General features: G+C 37.1%; 5 protein-coding genes across 5 annotated transcripts; 3 read left to right on the top strand and 2 right to left on the bottom strand.

Annotated features, from left to right (window-relative positions):
- Window positions 1-1,215: 1,215 nt before the first annotated feature.
- On the bottom strand, window positions 1,216-4,674 carry LOC111803131 (PHD finger protein ING2-like). Its single transcript, XM_023687415.1, has 7 exons — window positions 4,570-4,674; window positions 4,405-4,476; window positions 4,092-4,294; window positions 3,676-3,739; window positions 3,161-3,417; window positions 1,799-1,837; window positions 1,216-1,617 (listed from the first exon to the last, which is right to left on the bottom strand). Exons 1-7 carry the CDS (start codon window positions 4,613-4,615, stop codon window positions 1,507-1,509), a joined length of 792 nt encoding a protein of 263 aa, XP_023543183.1. The 5' UTR covers window positions 4,616-4,674; the 3' UTR covers window positions 1,216-1,506.
- A 1,118-nt stretch (window positions 4,675-5,792) lies between these two features.
- LOC111804394 (B3 domain-containing protein At2g31420-like) lies at window positions 5,793-6,799 on the top strand. Its single transcript, XM_023689181.1, has one exon. The coding sequence runs from the start codon at window positions 5,874-5,876 to the stop codon at window positions 6,693-6,695; it is 822 nt and encodes a 273-aa protein (XP_023544949.1). The 5' UTR covers window positions 5,793-5,873; the 3' UTR covers window positions 6,696-6,799.
- Window positions 6,800-8,533: 1,734 nt separating this feature from the next.
- On the bottom strand, window positions 8,534-9,663 carry LOC111804034 (syntaxin-related protein KNOLLE-like). The gene is made up of 2 exons (XM_023688697.1): window positions 9,197-9,663; window positions 8,534-9,120 (listed from the first exon to the last, which is right to left on the bottom strand). The coding sequence occupies exons 1-2, from the start codon at window positions 9,586-9,588 to the stop codon at window positions 8,574-8,576; spliced, it is 939 nt and encodes a 312-aa protein (XP_023544465.1). The 5' UTR covers window positions 9,589-9,663; the 3' UTR covers window positions 8,534-8,573.
- A 2,254-nt stretch (window positions 9,664-11,917) lies between these two features.
- On the top strand, window positions 11,918-15,717 carry LOC111804390 (aquaporin SIP1-1-like). The gene is made up of 3 exons (XM_023689176.1): window positions 11,918-12,497; window positions 13,685-13,957; window positions 15,373-15,717. The coding sequence occupies exons 1-3, from the start codon at window positions 12,198-12,200 to the stop codon at window positions 15,529-15,531; spliced, it is 732 nt and encodes a 243-aa protein (XP_023544944.1). The 5' UTR covers window positions 11,918-12,197; the 3' UTR covers window positions 15,532-15,717.
- A 3,463-nt stretch (window positions 15,718-19,180) lies between these two features.
- Window positions 19,181-26,405, top strand: LOC111804389 (apyrase 2-like). The gene is made up of 9 exons (XM_023689174.1): window positions 19,181-19,891; window positions 20,093-20,221; window positions 21,341-21,397; window positions 21,769-21,861; window positions 23,195-23,391; window positions 23,830-23,921; window positions 25,474-25,691; window positions 25,779-25,965; window positions 26,055-26,405. Exons 1-9 carry the CDS (start codon window positions 19,580-19,582, stop codon window positions 26,168-26,170), a joined length of 1,401 nt encoding a protein of 466 aa, XP_023544942.1. The 5' UTR covers window positions 19,181-19,579; the 3' UTR covers window positions 26,171-26,405.
- Window positions 26,406-26,856: the final 451 nt, after the last annotated feature.

The raw sequence follows: 26,856 nt of genomic DNA, 5'->3' as shown, positions 1-26,856 counted from the left end.
CAAATCGAGTTTGGAAGAAGAAGAAGCTCCCCGATTGAAAAAATTGTACTTCTAGAGAACAAAAACTCGATAAGGATACTGAAAATATAATTTTTAAGAAAATAGACGTGGAACATGACATGAATGTTTTAATGCAATTGAAAATTGAATTTTTCAATTTTATTTTTTTAATACAAATTTACAAAAATGACCTTAGAGAACAACGGCAAAATATACTTTTGGTTTATGAAGTTTGAGGTTCGGTCTACTTTAACTTTAAAGCTTAAAAAATGGGACACTTTTTAGTTGGTGACATTTGGTAAATAGATTGAAATAATTTGAGAGCTCGTTTGATCATTGGTTGAGTAACGGTAAAATGAATTGGAACGAAGAAAATGCCACAAATCGAGTTGGTTGACTAACGGTCTCCTACGTCTGCCTGTCATTTTCTTCTTGTTGCCGTAAAAAAATGCCACAAATCGAGTTTGGAACGAAGAAGCTCCCCGATTGAAAAAAATTGTACTTTTAGGGAAAAAAAAATCCGATAAGAATACTGAAAATATAATTTATAAGAAAATAGACGTGGAACATGACATGGATGTTTTCTCCCTTGTTACTTGTCTCGTACAATTTGGTTATTACTTGAAAAATAATTAAAAGAAAATGTTGGATATTAAATACTCAGTAATTAACATCGGTTCCATATACATCAATTTCATGTCTATCGAACACTCTAAACATGCATAAGGATGCCTCATACGCACACAATGTGTATAAAAAAAATCAACTAAGCACAATGAAATATACAATATTTAAATTAGGTTCAAGAAATGATTTGGAAAAATAATATCCACAAAAACAAAGCAACAAAGACCATTGATTTATTGGGTAGATTCGAACTCGGAGATCCGACATTGAAATATAGTAAATATTTGATTTGAAATCAATCGACTCCAAATGTTGAATCCGCTCATTAGAGGTCAAGACAACTAGGCATTAGAAGAACTGGCAATGGAGAAGACGTCGTAATCACATGCAAAATCTAATTGGCAACACGAGGACAGCTAGCACCACAATCTAGAGTGGTAGTCTTCTTATTTTATGACAATAATTAGTCTATTTTTCAAAACAACATCATGACTTCATATAAGTTCAAAAAGACATTTCAAGAATGGTAACCTTCTTATTTTACGACAATAATTAGTCTATCATGTAAGTAATAAAAAGTCCTAAAACTTAAAATACACGACTCAAATACCATACATCTAGATTTCAATTATTCAACATACATTTGTAACCATCTTAAAAACAAATGAAGCTCTACATGAAGTATGATGGAGCTCTTGCAACATAAATGAATGCTAGATCATTAATTACAACTTAAATTCAACTTCAATCAAACTTTGACTTCACTTAATATGAACAAATTGACTTCACAATATGAACAACATCAGAGGGTTTATATTAGAAGCGTACCGCTTGAATTTTCCCCAACTGACCTCAGAAATTTTTGCCTGTGCACCTGCGTTATTGACATTGTGGTAATACTTTGCAGGTTGGACAATACCACTTTCCTTTAAATCTTGTTTCTGGAGTTAGTCCAACGCAGGAATAATGAAACCATTCACCTCCTTGACACTGTCAATGGCATAAAAGTAACCGTTAAAGATCTCATTTGATAACGATTTAGTTTTTAGTTTTTTTTTTTTTTTTTTTTTTTTNAATATTTGATTTCTTAGTCTACAAAAATAAGTTTAAAAACTATTTTTTAAAATATTGGTAGGAAGTGAACAACACAATAATACCAGAGAGGACTTACATTTTCATTGTCACAGGCAATCATATCTCCAAATGACACCTACAAAGACAGATAATTGTGTTACCAGTAAATATATCAGTAACCAGCAATCAAGTTATAGAAATTACAAAAATTATACGATTTTGGAATTTGTCCACTTTGGCCCATTACATATCGCTGTCAATCTCACGGTTTTAAAACGCGTCTACTGTAGGGAGAGGTTTTCACACCCTTATGAGGAATGCTTTGTTCCCTTCTCCAACCGATGTGGGATCTCACAATCCACCCCCTCTTGGGGCCAGTGTCCTCGCTGGCACAACGCTTGATGTCTGGCTCTGATACCATATGTAACAGACAAAGCCTACCACTAACAAATATTATCCGCTTTGTCCCGTTACGTATCGCCGTCAGCCTCACGATTTTTAAAACGCATCTGTTAGGGAGAGGTTTCCACACCCTTGTAAGGAATATTTCATTCCCCTCTCCAACCGATGTGGGATCTCACAGATCGTAGCCTTGTCTCCGACACAAAATCCAAATATTTTTTCTCCCTCACATCTCCCTCCTTATTTATAACCACTTACTACTTAAAATTCATCTAACCAACTCTAAATATCTCATATATCCACTAACTAATTCATACTCATAACTGGCACTACCCAATCAAAGGTATCACATTGTGTAGATCGAATTTGGTGTTCCATTGTAATATCTCCATCAAACACCAAGCGAAGGAGGAAGATGACAAAAACCCTATAGCTTCGGTCTTTCCTCTCTCTTATTGATCTTTGAAACTAATTTTTTCTGTTTTGCTTTGCCCTTTTTGTTCCCATCTCTTCACTCCGTAATTTCTTGCACCACTCAAGGTACATTATAGCTAAAACCATCTCTCTCTACAATTTCATTCTTGAGCTCAAGACTTGGCCTCCAACTTCCAATCTATCTCCCCTGCTTTCTCACTCAACTTTACACTGAAATTCTCAAAAACAGCTATATTTCTTCATCCAATAAGGTCGCAATGCTATTAAATATATAAAACCAGAAATAAGCCTTTTCCTTTTACATAGCAAAATCTACTTTTTTTCCATAAAACTGTATCTCTTGCGGAGTGGAGTGGTTGCATGAGATTGAAACTTTCAAATTAGACCATTTTTCTACACCTTCCCCCGGTAATTCAGTAGATAGGAACTTTAGGATGAAAGCTTTGCACGAGGGCTACCATTCTCTCATGCATTACCACTAGACCCTGATTTTTTTAACTGACTCTAACTCATATACCCACGAACTAACCACAGTCTTCCAATCCCTAACAAAATAAATGAATCGTTTAATAAAATAAGTTCAATTTTAAAAAAGAAGCATGCATGAATCCAAAAGCAGAACCTGATGACAAATGCAATACGTAGGTTCATTTGGATCAATGGGCTGATCTACATCAAGTGAAGGTGCAAAGTCCTTTTTATGGCTTCCTGGAGGAGGCATGAGCTCCAAATCTCGATCACGCTCCCTATCCCAATCCCGGTCCCTGTAATCTGGCCTCTTAGATTGAGGTACCATATATATTGATTTGCGCTTTTCATTTTTCGAAACTAGTGGCAATGGTGGAAGAATTGCTGGTTCATCTGGTGAAATTTTTCCCTCTGAAAAATAGTAGGAGGTCGAGCATTATCCAAACAGACAAACTGAATGGAAGGAAAAGCCGAAAAGCTGAGCAATTCATAGAAGCATCCAACAATGTAACATTTGTTCGTTTGCTAAATTATCACAAATGACTTTGAGGAGTACTGTTAATTTGCTCACCTTCAACTCTTCAGATAATAAAGAAATCAACCTTCAAACGTAACATTGTAAAATGGCTTGCATTTCTCAGAGATATCCAAGCTTCTAAGTCTGTGTACCTTGTTTCAGATCTTCTGCAAAGTTGTTTAGATCCTCATCAAGTCGTTTAATATGGCTATCTATCTGGAAAAGTAAAAACACAAGAAACCCTGTAAGATAAGTCTAGAAAATATATTCTAAAATATCAATGGCATGTAGCTACGTGATGAACAAATGTTTCAGTACAACACTTCGAAAATATCAATGATTCAACGTAAAATAATTTCACCATCTCCACGTCCATATCTTCTCAACAGACAATCTCGCAATTCGAGGTTGCTCGAAGATAAGATAAGCGAAAGAAACAAGGAGAATTAACAGAGGAGATAGAAAATTGCGGTCCAGACTAAAAATGGAGAAACGAACAGGAATTGAACCAGGAAGTCTGAAATCAGCGATAATTGAGAGATAATGAAACAAATTAAGTATGCCATACCAGGTCGCCAGCTTGACGTGCCAACAAAACCTTCTCAGTGCACAAACTCAATGCGTTATCCTGATTCGCCTCAATATCCTTCCGCAATTTTTCAAAGGCGGTCTCCTCATCCTCAGCATTACTATTATTAATTCCTTTCTTCAAACTCTGTGTCGACAATCCAAGACAGTATTTCGTCTGCTGCCTCGTCTGATCAATCATCGCTACAACCAAATATAACACAAAAAACGCAAAACAAAAGGAAAATTTCAGACTAACGAATCCGAGCACAGACGATCTAAAGAGTGTTCAAATCAGAAAACGAGGTTTTTACACTGAGATCGATCGTCGAGTTCTCTAATTGTGTTGAGTAGCCTCTGAAGCTCAGCAGGCAATGTGCTGGCATCTACAAAGATTGAAACGAAACAAAAGCAGAAGCAGATTAGAGAAAACAAGGAGGAGGGAAAAAGTGGAAGCGAAAAGGAAACATACTACATACATTCCAAATAGTCATCGACGTAGACTCCTGTTCGAGCAATCGCCATGGTTAAGGTTTGAGATAAGGTCTCGGATCTAGGGCTTGATCCAGGAGAGTCCCCAAATTGGTTCTGATTTTGGGAAAAATTTTGAAATAGAAAACGACGTCGTATTTTTGTATGAATATGATAAAACTCCAACATTGTCACGCTCCTAACAAGACTGTTAAACGTATCAATACGAGTCTTTTCAACATGTTTTATTCTTTCGAGATGTTAAATTTTAAAGTTAATATACTTAAATCACCGAAAACAACGAAGGTATATCTTGTTGGTGTATATTGTTAGACGAACACGACTCTCCACTCTCTACTTTGAGCATAAGCTCTCATGGCTTTGCTTTGGGCTTCCCCAGAATACCTCATACCAATATAGATATGTATTTTTTTATTATAAACTCATGATCATTCCTTAACGCCAATGTAGGACTCCTTTTGAAACGACCCAGATCCATCGCTAGCCGATATTGTCCTCTTTAGGCTTTTCCTTTCAGGCTTCCCCTCAAGGCTTTAAAACGCGTTTGCTAGCAGTGGATCTGGGTTGTTTCACCTTTCGAATCTTAGTCTGGGACTCTTAAGTTTTAGTCGGAGACTCCTTTGTTCGACATTTGAGGATTTACCAATCGATTGACACGACTAAGTTTAGGGCATGACTTTGATATTATGTTAGATGAACACAACTGGGACTCATTTGTTCGACATTTGAGGATTTACCAATCTATTGACACGACTAAGTTTAGAGCATGGCTATGATATTACGTTAGACGAACACGACTCTCCACAATGGTATGATATTGTCCATTCTAAGTATAAGCTCTCATGACTTTGTTTTGGGTTTTCCAAAATGGCTCGTACCAATGGAGATATGTATTATTTGATTATAAACACATGATCATTCTCTAAATTAGGGAATATGGCACAATTTTAATATTTTTAATATTCCATTTAATTTAGTTTATATTTCAATATCTTTTAATTTATTTCGTTAAATTAATAAAAATACTTAAATAAAATCTAACGCATTGAATGAATTTAAAAATTAAATATTTTGTTAAATATAAATATATGGTTAAATTAATAAAAATAATTAATATTTTGTATTTGTCAAAAAAAAAATTATAATTTAAAAATTTGAATTAAAAAGGAAAAAAAGTATTTAAATCCAAAATTTATTAACAGAGGGGGTTAGAAAATCCGGCGAAAATCGGGCGACTACAATCCTCTCTAAAACCCCAAATACCTCGAGAAGAATAAATCTCAAGAACCCCATGGGTCTCGTCTTCATCTCCGCCGGCGAAAACATGAATTCACTCAGTCCAAATCTCACCAGCGACGGCGTTCAAGATCAAGATCGAGAAAGCGTCGAGGACGACGAACATCTTTCACTAATTAAGCGAAAGAGGAGTCCAAACAAACGAACTCCAAAGCGGCTCAAACTTTTAAAAGAAAGATCTCTTAAGCGCCCAATCGTCCAATCGATCGCTTCTCCAGTCCTCGAAGCATCAGCGGAACAACCGGACATCATATTCGACGCTGAAACCGAAAGTGAGAGCGATGTGAATGACGATCTAGATGATTTATTGATCGGTTGTAAGCAGGATGTACACGAATTTGATAGGATATTAGTGGACGGTTTACCGCAGGATTACAAGAGTTTGATGATTTTCATGGGAGCGTCGTCGAATTCGAGCCCTAATTTTTTGCTGCAGAAGCGATTGAAGAAAGGAGATGTGGACGAACGGCGAAATCGGCTTGTGATTCCGCAGAGGAAGATGAGAAATAATTTTCTGGATCTGGAGGAGGAGGAGAAGTTGAACATGGAGAGATGGTGGATGGTGGAGGTCATCGAGCCGGATTGTTCTGTGAGTTTGATAACGCTGAGTAAATGGGAGACGCCGAGTGGGGCGGCGTATGTGTTCATCACGGAGTGGAATGGACTGGTGGAGAGAAATGAGTTGAAGGAAGGAGACTTGGTTCAGCTATGGAGTTTTCGAGTTCACGTCGGCGAAGGCGGCGACGGCGACCATGGGAGGCTCTGCTTCATGCTTTTAGAGATATGTGAAGAAGGAGATGATGAAACTGATTCTTGAGGATTTTCTTGAGAGGGGTATTTTGGTAATTTCAACTGGATGTAGATATTTTGCCTTTTTGTAATATATGAGCATTTTTTAGGCTGAATTACCAAATTTGTCCCTAAAATTTTTAAATTTTATAATTTTGGATCTAAAAAGCTTCAAAATTACAAATTTATTTCTTAAATTTGGATATTTTTATTTCATCAGTTTTAGATTTAATAATCTGTTCCAATTTTTACGGTTTAATACATTTTTTTCCTCAATGAAAATTATGGGATTTTAATTATAATGGATTTTTTTTTAATCGGATTTTGTTGAAATTTCAAAATTATTTGATTTATTTATTCAAATTTTAAAATTTGTTTAAGTTCATTTGTAATAAATCTCTATAAACCTTTTCAATTTTCAATTTTCAATTTTGTGTTTAATTAATAAATTTTTAAAAAAATAAAACTCACTTCTCTTTTTTTTCTGTTAGAATTACAAATTTATTTCAGAGTTAATATATATTAATATAATTTAAATTTGAATATTATTGAAATTATTTAGTTTTGTTAAAAATAGTGAATGAATTAACAAAATTAAAATTAAATAGAGAGTACAAATTCGAGCATTTAATTTAATTTTTTAACTTGATGAAATTGATTGAGGTTTAGGAGTGTTAATTGAAAAGATTAATATTTCACAAGATGATATGTGACTCGATTTTAATCCTGATTAAGTTATGAACTTCTACCTATGAGGAATTTGTTTATTAGTCTGCGTCGGTGAAAATGACTTTTATAACTGATTCAATATGCTTACAACTTTAAACAACTAGACAAGGAAGCTTGGAACATATCCGTGTCGACACAACTAAGTGGACATTTCTAAATTGATGCATTAACTTCATAACAAGGGAGTTATTGTAAAGAAAAATATCGAGCTTAAGGATTGATATCGTTGCAAAGAAGCATATCAACATGTAATCAATATAATAGAAGTTGATGTGCTAGCTAGCTTCGCTATAAAGAAAAATACCAACAAGTCACATTCTAAGTTCAACACCGTCGATCGATACCGGAAGCATCCTAACTAGGAGGGAGGAAGGAAGGAAAAAAAAAAAAAAAATTTACCGTCGAGAAAAAAAAAGGAAACTAGACAGACGCTCCACAACAACCTATATGATCATTCACCAATATGACATCTACCTGAAAAAAGATTGAAAATGCCTCAAAATATACCATAGGGAGGGAAAGACATGATGTTAGCTCTCCACCATTTCTGGGCTCTGTGGCCTAAACAAGCTATCATGTGCACACATCCGTAAGGGCGAGCATTGTAGGATAAGTGTCTTGGGCGACTTCCTTTGATAGAGATTTTTCAAGGAGAGTACGAGCGACACGAGTGTGACACTCCAACCCATGTGTCAGAGGTTGGATCATACACTCACTATTTGGTACGGAGTCCATAAACAACATGACCATGGACACGGGAGAGTCCAATATGAGACATGATGTTAGCTCTCCACCATCCCTGAGCCTTGTGGCCTTACAAAACTACCCTATGCACACATACGTGTGTCACAGTGAGGGCGAGCATTGCAAGACGAGTGTCTTGGACAACTTCCTTTAAAAGAGATTTTTCAAGGACAGTACGAGTGACACGAGTGTGCCAGTATTGTGCTTCAACCCATGTGTTAGAGTTTGGATCATACACTCATGAGTTGTCCAATACCTCAATAGAATAAAGATGGATGGATACACGGGATGTCCCGAAATTATGAACTGAACACATGGGTCCGTTCTCGATGGCATGACCGAGCGAGCTATGATCACCAACGACACTCCATGACAGGTCACAAGTAGGTAAGATCGAGCCAAATTAGGAATCAACCCGTTCTCTTAATACAATTCAAGAACTTCCAAAACTAACACTAATAGGAACAACAACAACCAAAATAATCAAAAGCAATAGCAAAATCCCCAAACACATACATTTTCTACTACTCCTTTGCAATTCCTTAGCACTCTTCAATTCCTTTGTCCCATCCCTAACATATTGCGAAGCATTCATCACATGATGTTCTATGTTATCCATCTTCTCCCCTTGTGCCTCCACCATCACCGCCATGTCCAAGAACACTTGGTGCAGCTCCAACAAGCTCTTCTCTATCTCCTTCGCCGCCCCGTGTCGGTCCTGTATCTCCTCCACCGTCTCCGCCACCGCCACCTTCCCCCCTTGCCCGTGCTCCTTTATCGCCCTCCCTAAAAACTCTTCCCCGCCATCAGATATTATCCTCTCTATCACCTCCTCGTTCGCTTTCTCCCCCGTCACTGTAAAGTATCGCCGTCCTACCGTCTCCTTATACTCCGTCATCATCCTCTGCCTCAAGCTCTGAAACTCCATCATCAGCTCCTTTAGCTTCTTTCGTAACCCGTTCGTCACCGCAATTCGTGTTCTGTAAAAAAAAAAAACTAAATTTACTATAACCCATCAACTTAAACGTGTAATTAAGTATGGTACTTCGATCGTACCTGTAAATGGCAGTGCCCTCTTTACTACCCGAGAGACGTTTCTTGGCAGCATTGGCACGGTCCATTTCCTCGAGGTGGGATCGGATGGATCGAGCCTTTTTCAGAACTGTTACAATGTCGACATTGATCGTATTCCGAAGCGATTTGAGGGTTTCGGGTTTATGAGCCGATTTGGTCTCTTCATTCGCTTGTTGGAGCTTCACTAAAATCTCTCTAATCGAACCCATCTCGGTTTTCACCTTCTCGGCCTCCTCGAGAAAGAGACCCATGTCGCCATTGTCACCGGGAGCGGACGATGCCATTTCTAAACCGGCTTCGAGGTCGATATCTTTCATGGCGGCCTTCTTCAGATCGACATAGCTCGTGAACGATTTGGTCATCAAGTCATTCATTTTGGGGAATTTTCAAAGAATAAGGAAAGTTTGAGATTTTTTTGAGCTTTTAGAGAGAAAAAGGAAGATTGTGAGTTTGGAATGGCTGAAGCTTAGTTTAAAACTAGTTGCAGAAAAATAAAATATAGTCGTTGTGTTTGAATTTTAACGGCTATATTTTGATATAGCCGTTGGGTTATTAATTATTGTTGGGCCGGATTCAATTCATTTGGGCTCATTGAGCAGACTTATATATATATATATTTCTATTTCTATTACTTTTAAATAAATTAGTTAGAAAAAAAAAACGGCAACAAAAATATCAAAAAATTAAAAAGTATATAATTAGCTTTATTAAGTTGACTAATGCTACAAAAGTTTGTGAAAAGACGTTTATGCCCTTACATTCAAATGACATGAAAGTAGATGTGTACTTTCAACCCGGCAACCCGACAATCCGGACCAACCTAACCCAAACTATAAGGGTTGGGTTGAGTTGGATTAATATTTCGGGTAGGGTTGGGTTTATTTTTCTGAACCCGAACAAAATCTGTTTGGTTTTGAGTTCATAGGCAAAATCTTCCGGTTGACCCGAACCAAATTAAAATATATTAAGAATATTATAGTATTAATGAGTTTGTCTTATTAAGTAGCCAAATACATGTTTCTTTTAAAGAAATTTATGGTTCGTTTATATTATTTTATTATTTTTAATTAACATATCATTTATGTTTAAATTATTTAGATCAATGTTCATAAATTATATATATAATTTGAAAATATATTATAAATTAAATATATATTTGGTGTAACATTGTTATATCACATTTTATAAATAAGTCTATTTCAACTAAAATATTTTTATATATTTTTTATTTTTGTTATATACACTACTCATAAACTAATCATTTTTATTGTTTTATTTAATTTCATGATCTATCTTCGTATTTTTGTTATTTTAACTAATTCTAAAAAAATGTCGGTATTTAATTATTTTTAGTTTTATGACAATGTTAAACTATGTTAATATGTTACAATTTTCGCTCGTTATTTCTTATTAAATTTATTATTATTATTATTATTATTTGTCAATAGATTGATTTGTGTTTGTGAACTTTTTAATATATTTTATCTTCCGAATAATTATAAATAGTGGGTAAATAAAATTAATTTTTAATTTTTTACGATCCAACCTAGACCCAATCCCAAAATAGAGGGTTGGGTTGGGTTGGGTTAACAATTCAACCAACCCGAACTTTTGGGTTGGGTAAAAAAAATCCTCCATCCAACCTGAACTTTTGGGTTGGGTAAAAAAAATCCTCCAAGCTGACCCAACCCAGACCATGTACACTCCGTCATGAAAGTGTTAATACTTGTGAAAAGACATATATGCCCTTACATTAATGCTTGTGGTAATTTTAAAATTTAGTAAAATTAAATAAACTAAATGTATATATTTGATTGTATAATACCAAAATTAAATGAGATTTTAATTATAATATTTAATTTTGTGCAGAATTTTTTTAGTAACATAAATTAATATATATTAATTGAAAAAATAATATATATTTTTTAAAATTCATTCACTCTTAATATAATAAGAAAAATCACACTTAAACTCAATTATTTATTTATTTTCTAAAAAAAATACTAACTTTATGAAACTTATAATATTATTTATGCTTTTTTTAGTCTAAGATTTTGATTCTCATTGACAAATTTCATTAAAAAAAAAAAAATAAATATTAAATTTTTTTATATCAATAATTTAAAAATATAAAAAAAATATTAAATTATAATTTTAATCAGTAAATTTTGAAGTTTGTGGGAATATAATCATTAAATTTTTAAAATTAAAATTTCAAAACCTTTAATTTTTTAAAAATTAAAATTAATTATTTTTTAAATATTTCAAGATTATATTTAATCGTAAAATTAAAAATTCGAGATATTTAAATATACTAGACATTTATTAGACATTTTAAATCAATTTAATGATTAAATAAAAAAAAATGAACTGGTAATTTAATATAAAATAAAAATAACAAAATATTTTTAAAATACCTTAAAATTTTTTAAATACTATTAATTAATTAATTTAAAAAAAAAATCCTAAAAAAAAAATATTTTTGATTTTTGAGATGAAATAGAAGAATTTAAGAATATTTTGATTAATTTTGGTTAAAAAAGAAAAGAAAAAAAAGAAAGTCCGTGCGAGGCTGTGAGCAAGAGCTCCAGAAATCACGTGGATTTATGCGTGACAGCCAACCAATAGCTGTCGATGGGGGTCGGTNTTAAAAGACATAATTTAAAAAATGTGCATATTTGAACATTGAAGCAACCGAAATCATCCATTTGGCTAAAAATTTTGGAGAAAATCCGAAGTTAGGTGAATGGCTCGGTATCCATGAATCGTCAACAACAGTTGTGATTCTTATCTTCCCTCAATTTTTTCCTTTTATTCTTTTTACAGATCATTTTTCTTATTTAAGCACCGATTGTTTACATTTGAAGCGAACCCAGATTCCGAAGAACAGCCTGAAGAAATCGAAATCTCTCCTAAGGTTGTTGACCTATTTCCGGTTGCACCTTCGATTTCCCTTTTGTTCAATTATTTTCCGGCGATAATCATGATCGATGCTATTAAGGGTGCGATCGGCGATGCCGTTCTCACTTCCATGTGGATTTTCTGCGCTTCGTCTCTTGGAGTTCTTACCTCCGTCCTGTATTCGGTTGCTGGTGTTTATGGCATTCCGCTTCACCCGCTTTTTATCACTACTACTCTCGTTTTCGTTCTTGTTTTTGTTTTTAATATAATTGGCGCTGCTTTGGGTGGGGCTAGCTTTAATCCCACTGCTACTGCCGCTTTCTATGCTGCTGGCGTTGGTCCGACCTCTCTCCTCTCCATGGCTCTCCGTTTCCCTGCTCAGGTTAGCATTCGTTCTCTGCTTCTCTAGTTTAGTGTGAAATTTTATTGGTTCCGTTTTTCAATAGCATTCTTTATAATCTGTGGGGTACTTGATCGCATGTACGTATTTGTTGTGATTCCTGAGAGGTAGATCGATTTTCCATGATCGTTAGGGATGAGTAATGGGTTTTGATGGAGAAAATTTAGTGTTTCTATTGGGTAATGATTGTGGAAGACAGGTTGCCCTATCCTTGGAAAGGAGTTGATGCTGGCTTGTGAGATCCCACGTCGGTTGGAGAGTAGAACGAACATTTTTTATAAGGGTGTGGAAACCTCTCCCTATAGACGCCTTTTAGAAACTCGAAAAGGAAAGTCCAAAGAGGACAATTCTTGTGGGTAATGATTGAGGAAGATAGGTTGCCTTGTCCTTAGAAAGGAGTTGATGTTTGATGTTGACTTGTGAGATCCCACATGAGAGGAGAACGAACATTCTTTATAAGGGTGTGGAAACCTCTCCCTAGCAAACTCGTTTTAGAAACCCGAATGGGAAAGTCCAAAGAGGAAGACAGGTTGCCCTATTGTTAGAAAGGAGTTGATGCTGGCTGATAATCAAGAAGGTTAGGATAGGTTGTGTGCTTTACAAACTAGATGGCTCTTGTGAGATCCTACATTAGTTGGAGAGGAGAATGAAGCAAGGGTGTGGAAACCTCTCCCTAGTAGATGCCTTTTAGAAACCCGAAAGGGAAAGTCCAAAGAGGACAATTCTTGTGGGTAATGATTGAGGAAGACAGGTTGCCCTATCGTTAGAAAGGAGTTGATGTTGGCTGATAATCAAGAAGGTTAGGACAGGTTGTGTGCTTTACAAACTAGATGGCTCTTGTGAGATCCCACCTCAGTTGGAGAGGAGAACAAAGCATTCTTTATAAGGGTGTGAAAACCTCTCCCTAGCAGACGCGTTTTAAAAACCTTGAGTGGAAGCTTGAAAGGAAAAGCCCAAAGAGTACGATATCTACTAGCGGTAGGCTTGGGCTGTTATAGCTCTTCACCCGGGATGGAGCTAGAGATCTTTCATAAGGTTGGATGGGCAAGATCTTAGCTTCAAAGGAGTGGAAGAACTTTAAAATCTCTAAATGCTGACTGAATGATATTCTCCTAAGATGAAATAATGTTGTTGAGTATTGTATTATACATAGAATTCATTGTTGGCAGGCAGCTGGTGCGGTTGCTGGTGCTGTGGCGATCAAGGAGGTGATGCCAATACAATACAAGCACATGCTTGGTGGACCTACTCTAAAAGTTGACATTCATTCTGGAGCCACAGCTGAAGGAGTTTTGACTTTTCTAATCAGTTTTGCTGTTCTTCTAATTGTACTCAGAGGCCCTTCCAACCCAGTTATTCAAACATGGTTGCTGGCAGTGGCTACCGTAGCATTAATCGTCGCTGGTTCCGAGTACACAGGACCTTCCATGAATCCTGCAAATGTGAGTTCGCCACTTCGACTAAGCTTTATTCTTTACGCGTTCTGATTTGATTACGATTATTGATAATTCGTTCTCATTTTAAACTGCCATGATTCTATTTTGTGTGCCACTGATGTCATGATTGATGTGATGGGGGATGGATTTTTTCATTCATTGAAGCTGTTGAATTAATGGCTGGTTAAGTTGCTTAGACTACTAGACCTCCTTTGAATCTTGTTGATGCTACTTCGTGCCTTGGCATCTCGAGCCCCAGAGAAGGGCTTGAGCTCTAGAACTTTGACCTTGTTGGGTCGCATTTGCTCGTATGTCTGTTTTAAAGTTGCTAATCAGCTGGCTTGAGAATTAATCAAGAGGTTAGTGACATATTTGAAATGGTTAAAAGCATCCTAATTTGAATACTTATAAAGGAGGAAGGGAATCACCAAGAAAGATACACTTTTCCCATTATGTCTATTCCATATCATCTTTTTCGAGGTCGTGCAAGTCTAGGATAACCGAGAACTCTGTAGGTGAGCCTTATAATCAGAAACAGTATAGATCAAACACTAGTTTGGATTAAAAAGTATGCCTTGGCCACCTAGTTTTCGCCTTATCTACCGAGTTTTGGGAATCTTTTCGCCCAAGATCGCTAACCGAGCGTATCTTTTCACTCTAGGTCATGGTGATGACTTTTTGTGAGTTTCTAACTAGGTTTAGGAGTAAGTAGCACAACGGTAAAAGAGAATGAATCTTGAGTCTCTTTTCCTCTCACTAAATTGTTTCTACACACGAGATTCTCTCATTAATATCTCTGCATAAATACTTCCAGTTTCTTCTTTCTAGACACGAACTGTTTTTCTCTCACCTTATCTCGCTCTAGACATTATTCTCTCGTCCATCTCTCTAGAAATATGTATTGTTTCTTTCTTAGTCTTCGTATGCACTTACTCTACTGATCACTATGTAGTCTGTACATACGTGATCTCTTTGTGTGAGATCTTACATCGGTTGGAGAGGGGAACGAAACATTTCTTATAAGGGTGTGGAAACCTCTCCCTAGTAGACGCGTTTTAAGACCGTGAGACTGACGGCTATACGTAATGGAAGAAAGCATAGCATGAACAAACATTCAAACTCAGCAATCATGGTTGGCCTGGCGATCATTGGAAACAAATATTGAAGGGTCAGACTCTTTGTCTTATAAGAATAGTAAGAGGTGGATGGTAGGCTTTGGTAACTGAACTATGGAATGATTATATAGTCTGAATTATTGCTTCATCTTGTTTGATACTCATTTGTCTAGCTCCTTTGGTTCTTCCCTCATATATACTAATGTTCGGTTAATGAACGGGTTAAAGTTGTGTTATGAACGTGCAAATTCGAGACCGTAAAAATGATGGAGAAGTCGATATATGTTTTTCTGTTTCGAAATGCAGGCGTTTGGATGGGCATATCTAAACAACACGCACGATACATGGGAGCAGTTGTACGTGTACTGGATCGCCCCGTTCATAGGAGCCATTTTGGCTGCTTGGCTTTTCAGAATCATCTTCCCACCACCAGCCCCAGCCCCAGCCAAGCAGAAGAAAGCTTGAAATCGTAGTCGAAATGCAGCTGCTGCTGCTATGTTTCTTTAGCTTTGATGAATCAAATGTAGCAAGAATCCTTGCAGTTCTGTTCTTAAGATAATTGGTGCTGTTTAAAGTTTATACTTTGCAGCTGCTTCTGGATCAATAATCCTTCAATCAAGTTCTTCCCCCCTTTAGTTATTTATGTTTCAACTGATTTGTCAATGGCCACAGGTTGCTGTTGCTGCCCTTTTCAGGTTTTATTTCTATGTTTCTGAAGGTAGTTTTATGTTATTTTAGAGTGTTACTATTCAAATAAGGTACTCCAAGATGTGTTACTGTCAAATCCCACGTCGATTGGAGAGGGGAACAAAACATTCCTTATAAGAATGTGGAAACCTCTCCTTAGTAGATGTATTTTAAAACTGTGAGGCTGACGGCGATACGTAACGGGGCAAAATAGATAATATATGCTAGCCGTGAGTTTTGGCTGTTACAAATGGTATTAGAGAGACATCGGGTGGTGCGCTAGCGAGGACGTTGGCCCCCAAGGAGGGTGAACTGTGAGATCCCGCATCGGTTGGAAAGGGGAACGAAATATTCTTTATAAGGGTGAGGAAAATTGTCACTAGTAGATGTATTTTAAAACTGTGAGGCTGATCGTGATACGTAACAAGCCAAAGTAGACAATATTTGCTAGGGGTGGGTAGTATTAGAGCTACACATGGAGTGGTGTACCAAAGCATTCCTTTGTGAGGGCGTGAAAATATCTTCCTAATAGACGAATTTTAAAATCGTGAGACTAACATATGTAACGGGTCAAAACAGATAATATCCGCAAGCGGTGAGTTTGAGCTGTTACAATTATCCTTAGGTCGACTCTTATAGCTAGGGGTGTACGGGTTGAGAGATTTTTTTGACCCAACCCAAAAGTTTGGGTTAGTTGGATTGGTAACCAACCCAACCCGAAAATTTTCACAACCCAACCCAACTCTCTATTTTGGGTTGAGTTCGGGTTGGTTGTCAATTTTTTTAAAAAAAAATTATTTATCCCCACCTTATAATTATTTGGATACAATGTTAGATAAAATATATTAAAAGTTCACCACACATAATTATTCAAAAAAAAAAAAAAAATTTAATAAAAAACAAATTATTCACAAAATAAAAAATACTATAGAAATATTTTATATTTATATTAAAAGTTCACAACACATAATTATTAAAAAAAAAAAACAAATTTAATAAAAAACAAATTATTCACAAAAAAAAAATACTACAAATAAAGTAACCGTGATATAATAATATTGCACCAAATAAATAATAAATACATTAGAATTGAAAAAAATATATATAAAGTGTCATATAATAATGTTGTAACAAATAGATAATAAATACATTAAAATTTAAAATTACACGGTTTACTCTAATAACAAAATTTTAAAATATATTTAAATTAATTTTTCCACCATTTTAGGTATCTCTGGTGTGAGTGTACCACTATGGCAAGTCCATTAATAGAGAAAGATTTTTATTTTTTAATATATTTATATATTTTTATTTGGCTCGGGTCAACCCGAAGGTTTTGCCCCACGAAACTAAAATCGAATAGATTTAGTTCGAGTTCAGAAATATGAACCCAACCCTATCCGAAATGCTAATTCAACCCAATCCAACCTTTATAGTTCGAGTTGGGTTGGTCAAGATTGTCAAGTTTCCGAGTTGAATGTACACCCCTACTTATAGCCACTTTATTCGGGCTCGTTTAGATTTTAAAATAACTCTTCAAGGGGTTAAAAACATACATTAGTATTGTTCGACTTAAGTTATTCCAAACACGCCCTTTTAGTCAAATATTACATGTAATAAATTAAAATGATACGTTTTTTCACTTAAAAATATATATTTTTTGTTGTCATGTTATCATGAGAATCTACGTTTAGAGACGTCTGTTATGCTCGTAGACATAATTATTCACATAGATATATTTGGAGATGAATTATCCACTCGGCTATGCTTTGAATTCAGAAATGTAATTATCCACTCAACTATGCTCGGAGATGAAATTATCCACTCAGGTATGCTCGGAGATGGAATTATCTACCCTACTATGCTCGGAGACGTAATTATTCACATAACTATACTTGGAGATGAATTATCCACTTAGCTATACTTTGAGTTTAGAAACGTAATTATCCACTCAACTATGCTCGGAGACGAAATTATCCACTCAGGTATGTTGGAGACGGAATTATCCACTCAGGTATGCTCGGACACGAAATTATCCACTCAGCTATGCTCGAAGATGGAATTATCCATTTAGCTATGCTCAGAGATGGAATTATCCACTCAACTATGCTCGGAGATGGAATTATTTACCTTACTATGTTCAGAGATGTAATTATTCACATAGCTATACTTAGAGATGAATTATCCACTTACTTACACTTTGAGTTTAGAAACGTAATTATCCACTCAACTATGCTCAGAGACGAAATTATCCACTCAAGTATGTTCGGAGACGGAATTATCCATTCAGCTATGCTCGAAGACGAAATTATCCACTTAGGTATGCTTAGAGACGGAATTATCCATTCAACTATGCTCGGAGATGAAATTATCAACTCAACTATGATCGGAGATGGAATTATCCATTCAGCTACGCTCGGAGATGGAATTATCCACTCAGCTATGCTCGAAGACGGAATTATCCACTTAGCTATCGGAGACAGAATTATTCACTCAGCTATGCTCGGAGATGAAATTATCCACTCAGCTATGCTCCGAGACGAAATTATCCACTCAGGTATGCTCGAAGACGGAATTATCGACTCAGCTATGCTCAAAGACGGAATTATCCACTCAGGTATGCTCGAAGACGGAATTATCCACTTAGCTATGCTCAGAGAGGGAATTATCCACTCAGGTATGCTCGGAGACAGAATTATCCACTCAGGTATGGTCAGAGACGAAATTATCCATTCATCTATGCTCGGAGACGGAATTATCCACTCAGGTATGGTCAGAGACGAAATTATCCATTCAGCTATGCTCGGAGACAGAATTATCCACTCAACTATGCTCGGAGATGGAGTTATCTACCCTACTATGTTCGGAGACGTAATTATTCACCCACCCAACTATGCTCGAAAATGAAATTATGCACGTAGTTGAAAGGTGGAATTATTACATGCTTAACTATATGGCAAAAAAGTGACATGATTTTTCCCAATAAATCTAGGAAGAAACTTACATTATCAAAAAAAAAAAAAAAAAAAAAAAAAAAAAAAAAAAAAAAAAAAAAAAAAAAAAAAAAAAAAAAATTTGAGGCGAATTCAGAATTGTTCTAATTGTATAATCATCAACTACTGACATTGGTAAACAACCCAAAGAAATTTGATTATAATCCAATTCGTGACAATCATAAGTAGAAAGTTCATATTCTTCGGTCATTGATAAACAATTTGTTGGACAATATTCAACGCAGTTACCACAAAATATACAGATCCCGAAATCAATACTGTAATTAAGCAATCGTTTCTTTCGAATATCTGTTTCCAATTTCCAATCAACAACGGGGAGATCTATAGGACATACACGAACACATACTTCACAAGCAATGCATTTATCAAATTCAAAATGGATTCGACCGCGGAAACGCTCCGATGCGATNCTTTTCCCCTGACTTCGCCATTTCAATTTCTTCTCTTCCGCCGATTTTTTTTTTTGTTTGTTTTTGCTTCTTCTTCAATCCAAATTTCACTTCAATTCGGCTCCCAATCGACCCCATTTCCTCGATTTTACTGACGGATTCCACCCTGATCCGTCCTTGATGCTGTTGCGAGAGAATCATTAGTCAATTCATTGCGTAAATTTGTTGTTGTTCTTCAGAATCGGAGAGCTGGATCCGACTCCCGAAGCACCGCAGTCCTTGAAGGCTCCCGCTGCCTCCAATTCCACTGGAAACGGTCAGATCCGTTACCGATCTCCGTCTTCCGCCGAGCTTCTTGACGGCCAATCGACGTCTCTTCCACTTCAAGAGCAACAGAAACTACTTCAGTTGGAGTTTGACAAGATGCATAAACGTCCTGGGAAGCAACAATCGGAATCGTTGTCCAACAAGATCTATAGATTCAGAGGGGTGTTATTGCTCACCTCTCTTTCTCTTTTCCTTATCTTCTTTATTCTCTATTTCATGCCGGCTCGTGAGGATTACTCCTTCAACCACCGCAAAGTTTCCCCTGATCACAGGTCGTCTTCTTCTTCTAAGACCTCTTTTGCTGTAATTTTTGATGCTGGTAGCTCTGGGAGTCGCGTCCATGTCTTTTGCTTCGATCATAATCTCGATCTCCTTCCTGTTGGCAAGGACATCGAACTTTTCGAACAAGTACCAATCTCTATCCCCTCCTGTATCTACATTTTCACTTTTTTGTTCTTTGAATTTCTATTTCTTTCTAGATGGGTTGTGCTTATTTTCTGTTCTTGTGATTGTTTTTGCATCGAATTTTGTATTTGAATGGACTGCATTCAGTTTATCTCGAGATTGGCTGTGTTTATGTTTGCTCTTGTTTGTTTTCTTCTTCTTTAGCTTAAACCAGGATTGAGTGCATATGCTGACAACCCCAAGAATGCTGCAGCATCTCTAATTTCCCTATTGGAAAAGGCAGAAAATGTTGTTCCAAAAAGGCTGCGGCAAATGACCCCTGTTAGAGTTGGGGTTCGTTGATCTGCTTTGAACTTTTGATCTCTGTTNTTCACTTCAATTCGGCTCCCAATCGACCCCATTTCCTCGATTTTACTGACGGATTCCACCCTGATCCGTCCTTGATGCTGTTGCGAGAGAATCATTAGTCAATTCATTGCGTAAATTTGTTGTTGTTCTTCAGAATCGGAGAGCTGGATCCGACTCCCGAAGCACCGCAGTCCTTGAAGGCTCCCGCTGCCTCCAATTCCACTGGAAACGGTCAGATCCGTTACCGATCTCCGTCTTCCGCCGAGCTTCTTGACGGCCAATCGACGTCTCTTCCACTTCAAGAGCAACAGAAACTACTTCAGTTGGAGTTTGACAAGATGCATAAACGTCCTGGGAAGCAACAATCGGAATCGTTGTCCAACAAGATCTATAGATTCAGAGGGGTGTTATTGCTCACCTCTCTTTCTCTTTTCCTTATCTTCTTTATTCTCTATTTCATGCCGGCTCGTGAGGATTACTCCTTCAACCACCGCAAAGTTTCCCCTGATCACAGGTCGTCTTCTTCTTCTAAGACCTCTTTTGCTGTAATTTTTGATGCTGGTAGCTCTGGGAGTCGCGTCCATGTCTTTTGCTTCGATCATAATCTCGATCTCCTTCCTGTTGGCAAGGACATCGAACTTTTCGAACAAGTACCAATCTCTATCCCCTCCTGTATCTACATTTTCACTTTTTTGTTCTTTGAATTTCTATTTCTTTCTAGATGGGTTGTGCTTATTTTCTGTTCTTGTGATTGTTTTTGCATCGAATTTTGTATTTGAATGGACTGCATTCAGTTTATCTCGAGATTGGCTGTGTTTATGTTTGCTCTTGTTTGTTTTCTTCTTCTTTAGCTTAAACCAGGATTGAGTGCATATGCTGACAACCCCAAGAATGCTGCAGCATCTCTAATTTCCCTATTGGAANTATCTTGTGCTAATCGATGCAAGCTTTTATTTTCTTCAAGGTTAGGGATCTCCTGCGAGACAAAAGTGACCTCAGGTTGGAGGGAAATGCTGTGTCTGTAATTGATGGAACTCAAGAAGGTTCTTACCNTTCTTAAGAAGAAGCAATTTCACATCTTAAAATTTGTTTTTCATGTTGCAGGCAACTGCAGGCTTGAGGGCCCTGAAAGGTGATACATCTGATAGAATTTTGCAGGCGGTAATGTTCCTTTCTTGTTCTTTGGAAGCTTTACGTTCCCTTTGAGGCGAATTCAGAATTGTTCTAATTGTATAATCATCAACTACTGACATTGGTAAACGACCCAAAGAAATTTGATTATAATTCAATTCGTGACGATCATAAGTAGAAAGTTCATATTCTTCAGTCATTGATAAACAATTTGTTGGACAATATTCAACGCAGTTACCACAAAATATACAGATCCCGAAATCAATACTGTAATTAAGCAATCGTTTCTTTCGAATATCTGTTTCCAATTTCCAATCAACAACGGGGAGATCTATAGGACATACACGAACACATACTTCACTATCTTGTGCTAATCGATGCAAGCTTTTATTTTCTTCAAGGTTAGGGATCTCCTGCGAGACAAAAGTGACCTCAGGTTGGAGGGAAATGCTGTGTCTGTAATTGATGGAACTCAAGAAGGTTCTTACCTTTGGGTATGTCTATTATGGCTGTGATGCACTCTGTACTTTGTATGTAATCTGGGCCTCAGCTGCCGCTTCTTTTTAGTTTCAATCCTCAAATGCATGTTATCCGTAGCACAATCATGCAATAATTTGATGTTCTTGCTAATTTCTCTCTTTTTCTCTCTTAAGTCGACTAATATGAAGCCGTTAGGATAAACTGTTATGTTTTTCATTCACATATCTTGCTTCCTCTACAGCCATTTCTTCAAGACAATCCCCTTTGTTTTTGGTCTTAAGTTAGGTTATGTGACATCCCACGTCGGTTGGAGAGGGGAACGAAACATTCCTTATAAGGGTGTGGAAACCTCTCCTTGATAGACACGTTTTAAAATCGTGATGTTGACGGCGATATGTAATAGGCCAAAACAGACAATATCTACTAGCGGTGGGCTTGGGCTGTTACAAATGATNTAATCTCGATCTCCTTCCTGTTGGCAAGGACATCGAACTTTTCGAACAAGTACCAATCTCTATCCCCTCCTGTATCTACATTTTCACTTTTTTGTTCTTTGAATTTCTATTTCTTTCTAGATGGGTTGNGTAGCTAGACACGGGGCGGTGTGCCAATTGAGGACGTTGGGCCCCCAAGAGTGGTGGATTGTGAGATCCCACATCGTTGGAGAGGGAAACGAAACATCCCTTATAAGGGTGTGGAAATCTCTCCCTAGTAGACACGGTTTAAAACCATGAAGCTGTTGGTAATATGTAACGGGTCAAAGCGGACAATATCTGCTAGTGGTGGGCTTGGNTATTTTCTGTTCTTGTGATTGTTTTTGCATCGAATTTTGTATTTGAATGGACTGCATTCAGTTTATCTCGAGATTGGCTGTGTTTATGTTTGCTCTTGTTTGTTTTCTTCTTCTTTAGCTTNTTGTTACAGGTTATGTGTTGAAAACCTACAAATCTTCAAAGCTTAGGATGTGCTGGTCTCTCTCTAGCCCTCGTCTTTTTTTTTTTCTAAGTTTACGATGGAGTTGGCATATATGCATTGAGATCACATTTAGCCTAGGTGCTGGCATATATGCATTGAGATCACATTTAGCCTAGGTGCTGGAATAGCAGTATGAATGAGGTTACTTAACAGAAGAGGATAACGGAACTTGTCAGCACAATTACGAAATGGAATACGGAAATAGTAGTAGCGACATGAAGAGGTTGTCAATAAACTACATACGAACGTTAACCATGAAAAGAGTATTGAGCACAATTTGAGACAGAAATAAGTTCAATTGTAGATTGTTAATCATTGAGATCTTGCATGTTGATCTATTAACATATTACAAGCTTGGCTATCATTTTCCAGGTGACGTTAAACTATCTGCTTGGGAACTTGGGTAAGAAATATTCGGATACAGTTGGAGTTGTAGATCTTGGGGGAGGATCTGTTCAAATGGCATACGCTATCTCAGAAAAGGATGCTTCTCGGCTATCAAATGCAGAGGGCGTATACATCAAAAAGATGTATCTGAAGGGAGCAACTTATTATCTCTATGTTCACAGGTATACATTGTACTCCCTTACCTCGTTGATTTTACCTGTTGGTAACGACTCTGCTAATTCAATTTGGCTCTACTCAATTCATTAATAGCTATAGTTTAATCTTGTTGAATCCCACTGTGAGATCTCACATCGGTTCCACATCGGTTGGGGAGGAGAACGAACCATTCTTTATAAGGGTGTAGAAACCTGTTCTTAGCAGACACGTTTTAAGAACATTAAGGGGAACCCCGAAAGGGAAAGCCAAAGAGGACAATATCTGTTACACCCACCCAAGGCTCTAGTGAATGCTTATATTTTTCCTTTCCCTGGATATTTGAAGTTCTTTTGTATCAATTCTTCTTTGTGATTCGCTTTGGGTTTCCACAAGCTGCTGATGCTTGGACTTTAATGATTGTTTTTTGACTGACTTTATTTTGTTGTTTGTTTTCTGAATTACAGTTATTTGCATTATGGGTTACTAGCTGCTCGAGCTGAGGTTTTGAGTGTCTCAGAAGATTCTAGCAATGATTGCATCCTATCTGGCTACGAAGGTTTGTGTTTTCTTTTCTTCTCTTCCAGATGATAAATGTTTTTGCAATCACCATTTCCTATCTTCATCTCGTGCTGACGTAAGTTGCGACTTAGTGTCTTATTGAGTATAAACTTCTTGTAACTTACCAATTTTGTTGTAAATACACATCTCCATGTTGCATTTTTTTTTTGTCAGGGAAAGTATTCTGGTCATTATTAAATAATTTTTCTTATAATTGGCAATAATTGTGAGTTTCCCACGTTGATTGGAGAGGGGAAGAGCATTCTTTGTAAGGATGTGAAAATTTCTCCCTAACAGACGCGTTTTAAAAACCTTGAGGGGAAGCCCGGAAGGGAAAGCCCAAAGAGGACAATATCTGCTAGCAGTGGGCCTAGGCTGTTACACATGAAATCAGAACCCGACACCGGGCAATGTGCCAGTGAGGGTGCTGGGCCTCTCAAGGGGGTGGATTGTGAGATCTCACATTGGTTGGAAAGGGGAACGAAACATTCCTCATAAGGGCGTGGAAATCTCTCCCTAGCAGATGTGTTTTAAAAACCTTAAGGGGAAGCCTAGAAAGGAAAGCCCAAAGAGGATAATATTTGTAGCGGTGGGCTTGGGCGGTTAGAGTAATACATATTTGAATTTGTAAAAAGTTAGCACCAGAAAATCTCTAATAGAAACAAAAAGAACCCATCTAATAGAAACAAAAAGAACCCATCTAATAGAAACAAAAAGAACCCATAAGAAATATGGAAGGTAAAACCGTACAATAATCTCAAAGATTTTGAGGTACTTTGAACATCCTCTTCTCGAGTATTCTCACTCGAGCTTAAATCAACTAAACCAATGCCAGCCATCCTTTCCCACTCACCCTATTTGTAACGAATTCCGACCACCAAACTCGTTAACAAATTACTAATTTACCTTGTTACCCTAATACTATTCCTAGCTTCTCTGATAGCATCCTTATCATCCTCATTCGCCATAAGTAGGAGCATGTTAAGATTCTTACGTAGCTTGGAGGAATGTGTATATACAACTGTATGTAGTACTTGTGCATTATCCATATCTGAAGTATGGTAAGGTACCAGTTCCATTAATAATCATAATTCTGCATAATTTTCTTTTTTCAGCTGTAACGACCAACAGATCGTGGGTCGGGTGTGTACAGTAACGATATTTTGGATATAACAAATATTTGATAGAGCCTGTTTATTTATTCACACGAAAACATACTCGGGGAGAATTCAAGAGCTCCTTTATCTCCCCGACACCTATAAGACCCGAAAAGTACCCTTTCCATCATAATTGAACTCCAAAAATACTCCCTAACCCACACCCTTCCCCTCGAGTCTAACTAGCTGGTTATATGGGGTCCCACATCTTTACATTTTGCACTAAATGCTAAGCTGTTTGCGCGTAAACTATTTGTGATCGATCGAAATTCCCTTGTTCCAATATGGTATTTATAGGTTATGTTCTTTGAATAATTCCTATGTTCTTTACTTCCTTTCTGGATATCAAATGGAGCTTCGAACTGAAGTAATGTCAATGCTCTCTGTTTTTAGGAGCATACCATTACGGGGGAAAGGACTACAAAGCATCGGCCTCTTCATCAGGCTCCAGCTTGAATGGATGCAGGAGGACAGTTTTGAAGGCCCTCAAGGTTAATGAATCCTCATGTACTCACATGAAGTGCACTTTTGGTGGCATTTGGAATGGCGGAGGAGGAGACGGGCAGAAGAATCTCTTCGTTGCTTCGTTTTTCTTCGACAGGGCGGCTGAGGTATGATCGGATCATCTAAGTAAGGGTGTTTGGAAATTGTTATGCTTGTTTTTGCACGAACCACTGATCAACCAGGTAAACATGTAGGCTGGTTTTGCCGACCCCAATAAGCCCGTCGCTAAGGTTCGCCCTTCAGACTTCAACGATGCAGCAAAGCAAGCTTGCCAAATCAAAGTCGAAGACACCAGTACATATCCGAATGTCGAGAAGGATAACCTGCCGTATTTGTGTTTGGATCTTGTGTATCAGTACACACTACTCGTAGACGGATTCGGTAGGTTGCATTTGCATCAATACTTATATTAGATGAATGATCGATCGATATACGACACTAACGTGTTTGTTTGCTTCGGTTTGGCTTAGGCTTGGATCCCTGGCAAGAGATCACATTGGTGAAGAAGGTTAAATACCAGAATTCCTTAGTTGAAGCAGCATGGCCTCTAGGCAGCGCCATTGAAGCTGTCTCGTCGTTAGCCTAAAACGTTATTCGGCGAAACCGTCCATCGGAATCTAGAGTGAGCTCTTCTTCTTCGTTAGCAAGGCGTTGATTTATCGTTCATAGGTAAAAGGGTAAGTTTCATTTAGGTTGCATTCTGAATTTGAATTTTGGTAATAATTGGAATATAATGATTGAATCACAATTTTTTTTTTGTGTAATAACTCACGTACTATGCCAATTTTATACAAGTTGAGAGAGAGCCATTCTTTTAGCAACTTACTTATATAACACACATGGTTGTAAAAGAACAACATATCGTCGTTCACCAGGGCGTGTAGGTCACCGATCTCATATGAGAAGATGAGGTCTGAAAGTTCGAATCTTTGTTAAGACATCTATTTTAAGGTATCGGAGGTTCAAATCTCCACCTCCAAGTTTAACCTATGTTTGAATTATTCGTAAAATGACCCTTGAAATGTAACTTTATATACTTGTGTTGCATCTCATCGTGTAATAGCCCAAGTCCACCGCTAGTAGATATTGTCTGTTTTAGTTCATTACGTATTTGTAATGGCCCAAATCCACCGTTAGTAGATATTGTATATTGTCTGTTTTAGTTCGTTACGTATCTGTAACGGCCTAGATCCACCGTTAGTAGATATTGTCCTCTTTGGGCTTTCCCTTTCGGACTTCCCCTCAAAACTTTAAAACGCGTCTACTAGGGGA

This window comes from Cucurbita pepo, chromosome LG10, assembly GCF_002806865.2.
Source record: "Cucurbita pepo subsp. pepo cultivar mu-cu-16 chromosome LG10, ASM280686v2, whole genome shotgun sequence".
Classification (NCBI taxonomy): domain Eukaryota; kingdom Viridiplantae; phylum Streptophyta; class Magnoliopsida; order Cucurbitales; family Cucurbitaceae; genus Cucurbita; species Cucurbita pepo.
The sequence above is the reverse complement of the archived record's forward strand: the minus strand, read 5'-3'. Positions and strand labels throughout refer to the sequence as shown.

What these genes read in the sequence shown, in the direction of transcription:
- LOC111803131 (XM_023687415.1), bottom strand. Translation starts at nt 4,615, where the DNA reads ATGGCGATTGCTCGAACAGGAGTCTACGTCGATGACTATTTGGAAT. An exon ending in CGTCGATGACTATTTGGAAT is followed by an intron (nt 4,477 to 4,569) that starts GTATGTAGTATG and finishes CAATCTTTGTAG; the next exon opens with ATGCCAGCACATTGCCTGCT. An exon ending in TTGCCTGTGACAATGAAAAT is followed by an intron (nt 1,618 to 1,798) that starts GTAAGTCCTCTC and finishes TGCCATTGACAG; the next exon opens with TGTCAAGGAGGTGAATGGTT.
- LOC111804394 (XM_023689181.1), top strand. Translation starts at nt 5,874, where the DNA reads ATGGGTCTCGTCTTCATCTCCGCCGGCGAAAACATGAATTCACTCAGT.
- LOC111804034 (XM_023688697.1), bottom strand. Translation starts at nt 9,588, where the DNA reads ATGAATGACTTGATGACCAAATCGTTCACGAGCTATGTCGATCTGAAG. An exon ending in GAGGGCACTGCCATTTACAG is followed by an intron (nt 9,121 to 9,196) that starts GTACGATCGAAG and finishes TTTTTTTTACAG; the next exon opens with AACACGAATTGCGGTGACGA.
- LOC111804390 (XM_023689176.1), top strand. Translation starts at nt 12,198, where the DNA reads ATGATCGATGCTATTAAGGGTGCGATCGGCGATGCCGTTCTCACTTCC. An exon ending in CTCTCCGTTTCCCTGCTCAG is followed by an intron (nt 12,498 to 13,684) that starts GTTAGCATTCGT and finishes CATTGTTGGCAG; the next exon opens with GCAGCTGGTGCGGTTGCTGG. An exon ending in CTTCCATGAATCCTGCAAAT is followed by an intron (nt 13,958 to 15,372) that starts GTGAGTTCGCCA and finishes TTCGAAATGCAG; the next exon opens with GCGTTTGGATGGGCATATCT.
- LOC111804389 (XM_023689174.1), top strand. Translation starts at nt 19,580, where the DNA reads ATGCATAAACGTCCTGGGAAGCAACAATCGGAATCGTTGTCCAACAAG. An exon ending in CATCCTATCTGGCTACGAAG is followed by an intron (nt 23,922 to 25,473) that starts GTTTGTGTTTTC and finishes CTCTGTTTTTAG; the next exon opens with GAGCATACCATTACGGGGGA. An exon ending in ACTACTCGTAGACGGATTCG is followed by an intron (nt 25,966 to 26,054) that starts GTAGGTTGCATT and finishes GGTTTGGCTTAG; the next exon opens with GCTTGGATCCCTGGCAAGAG.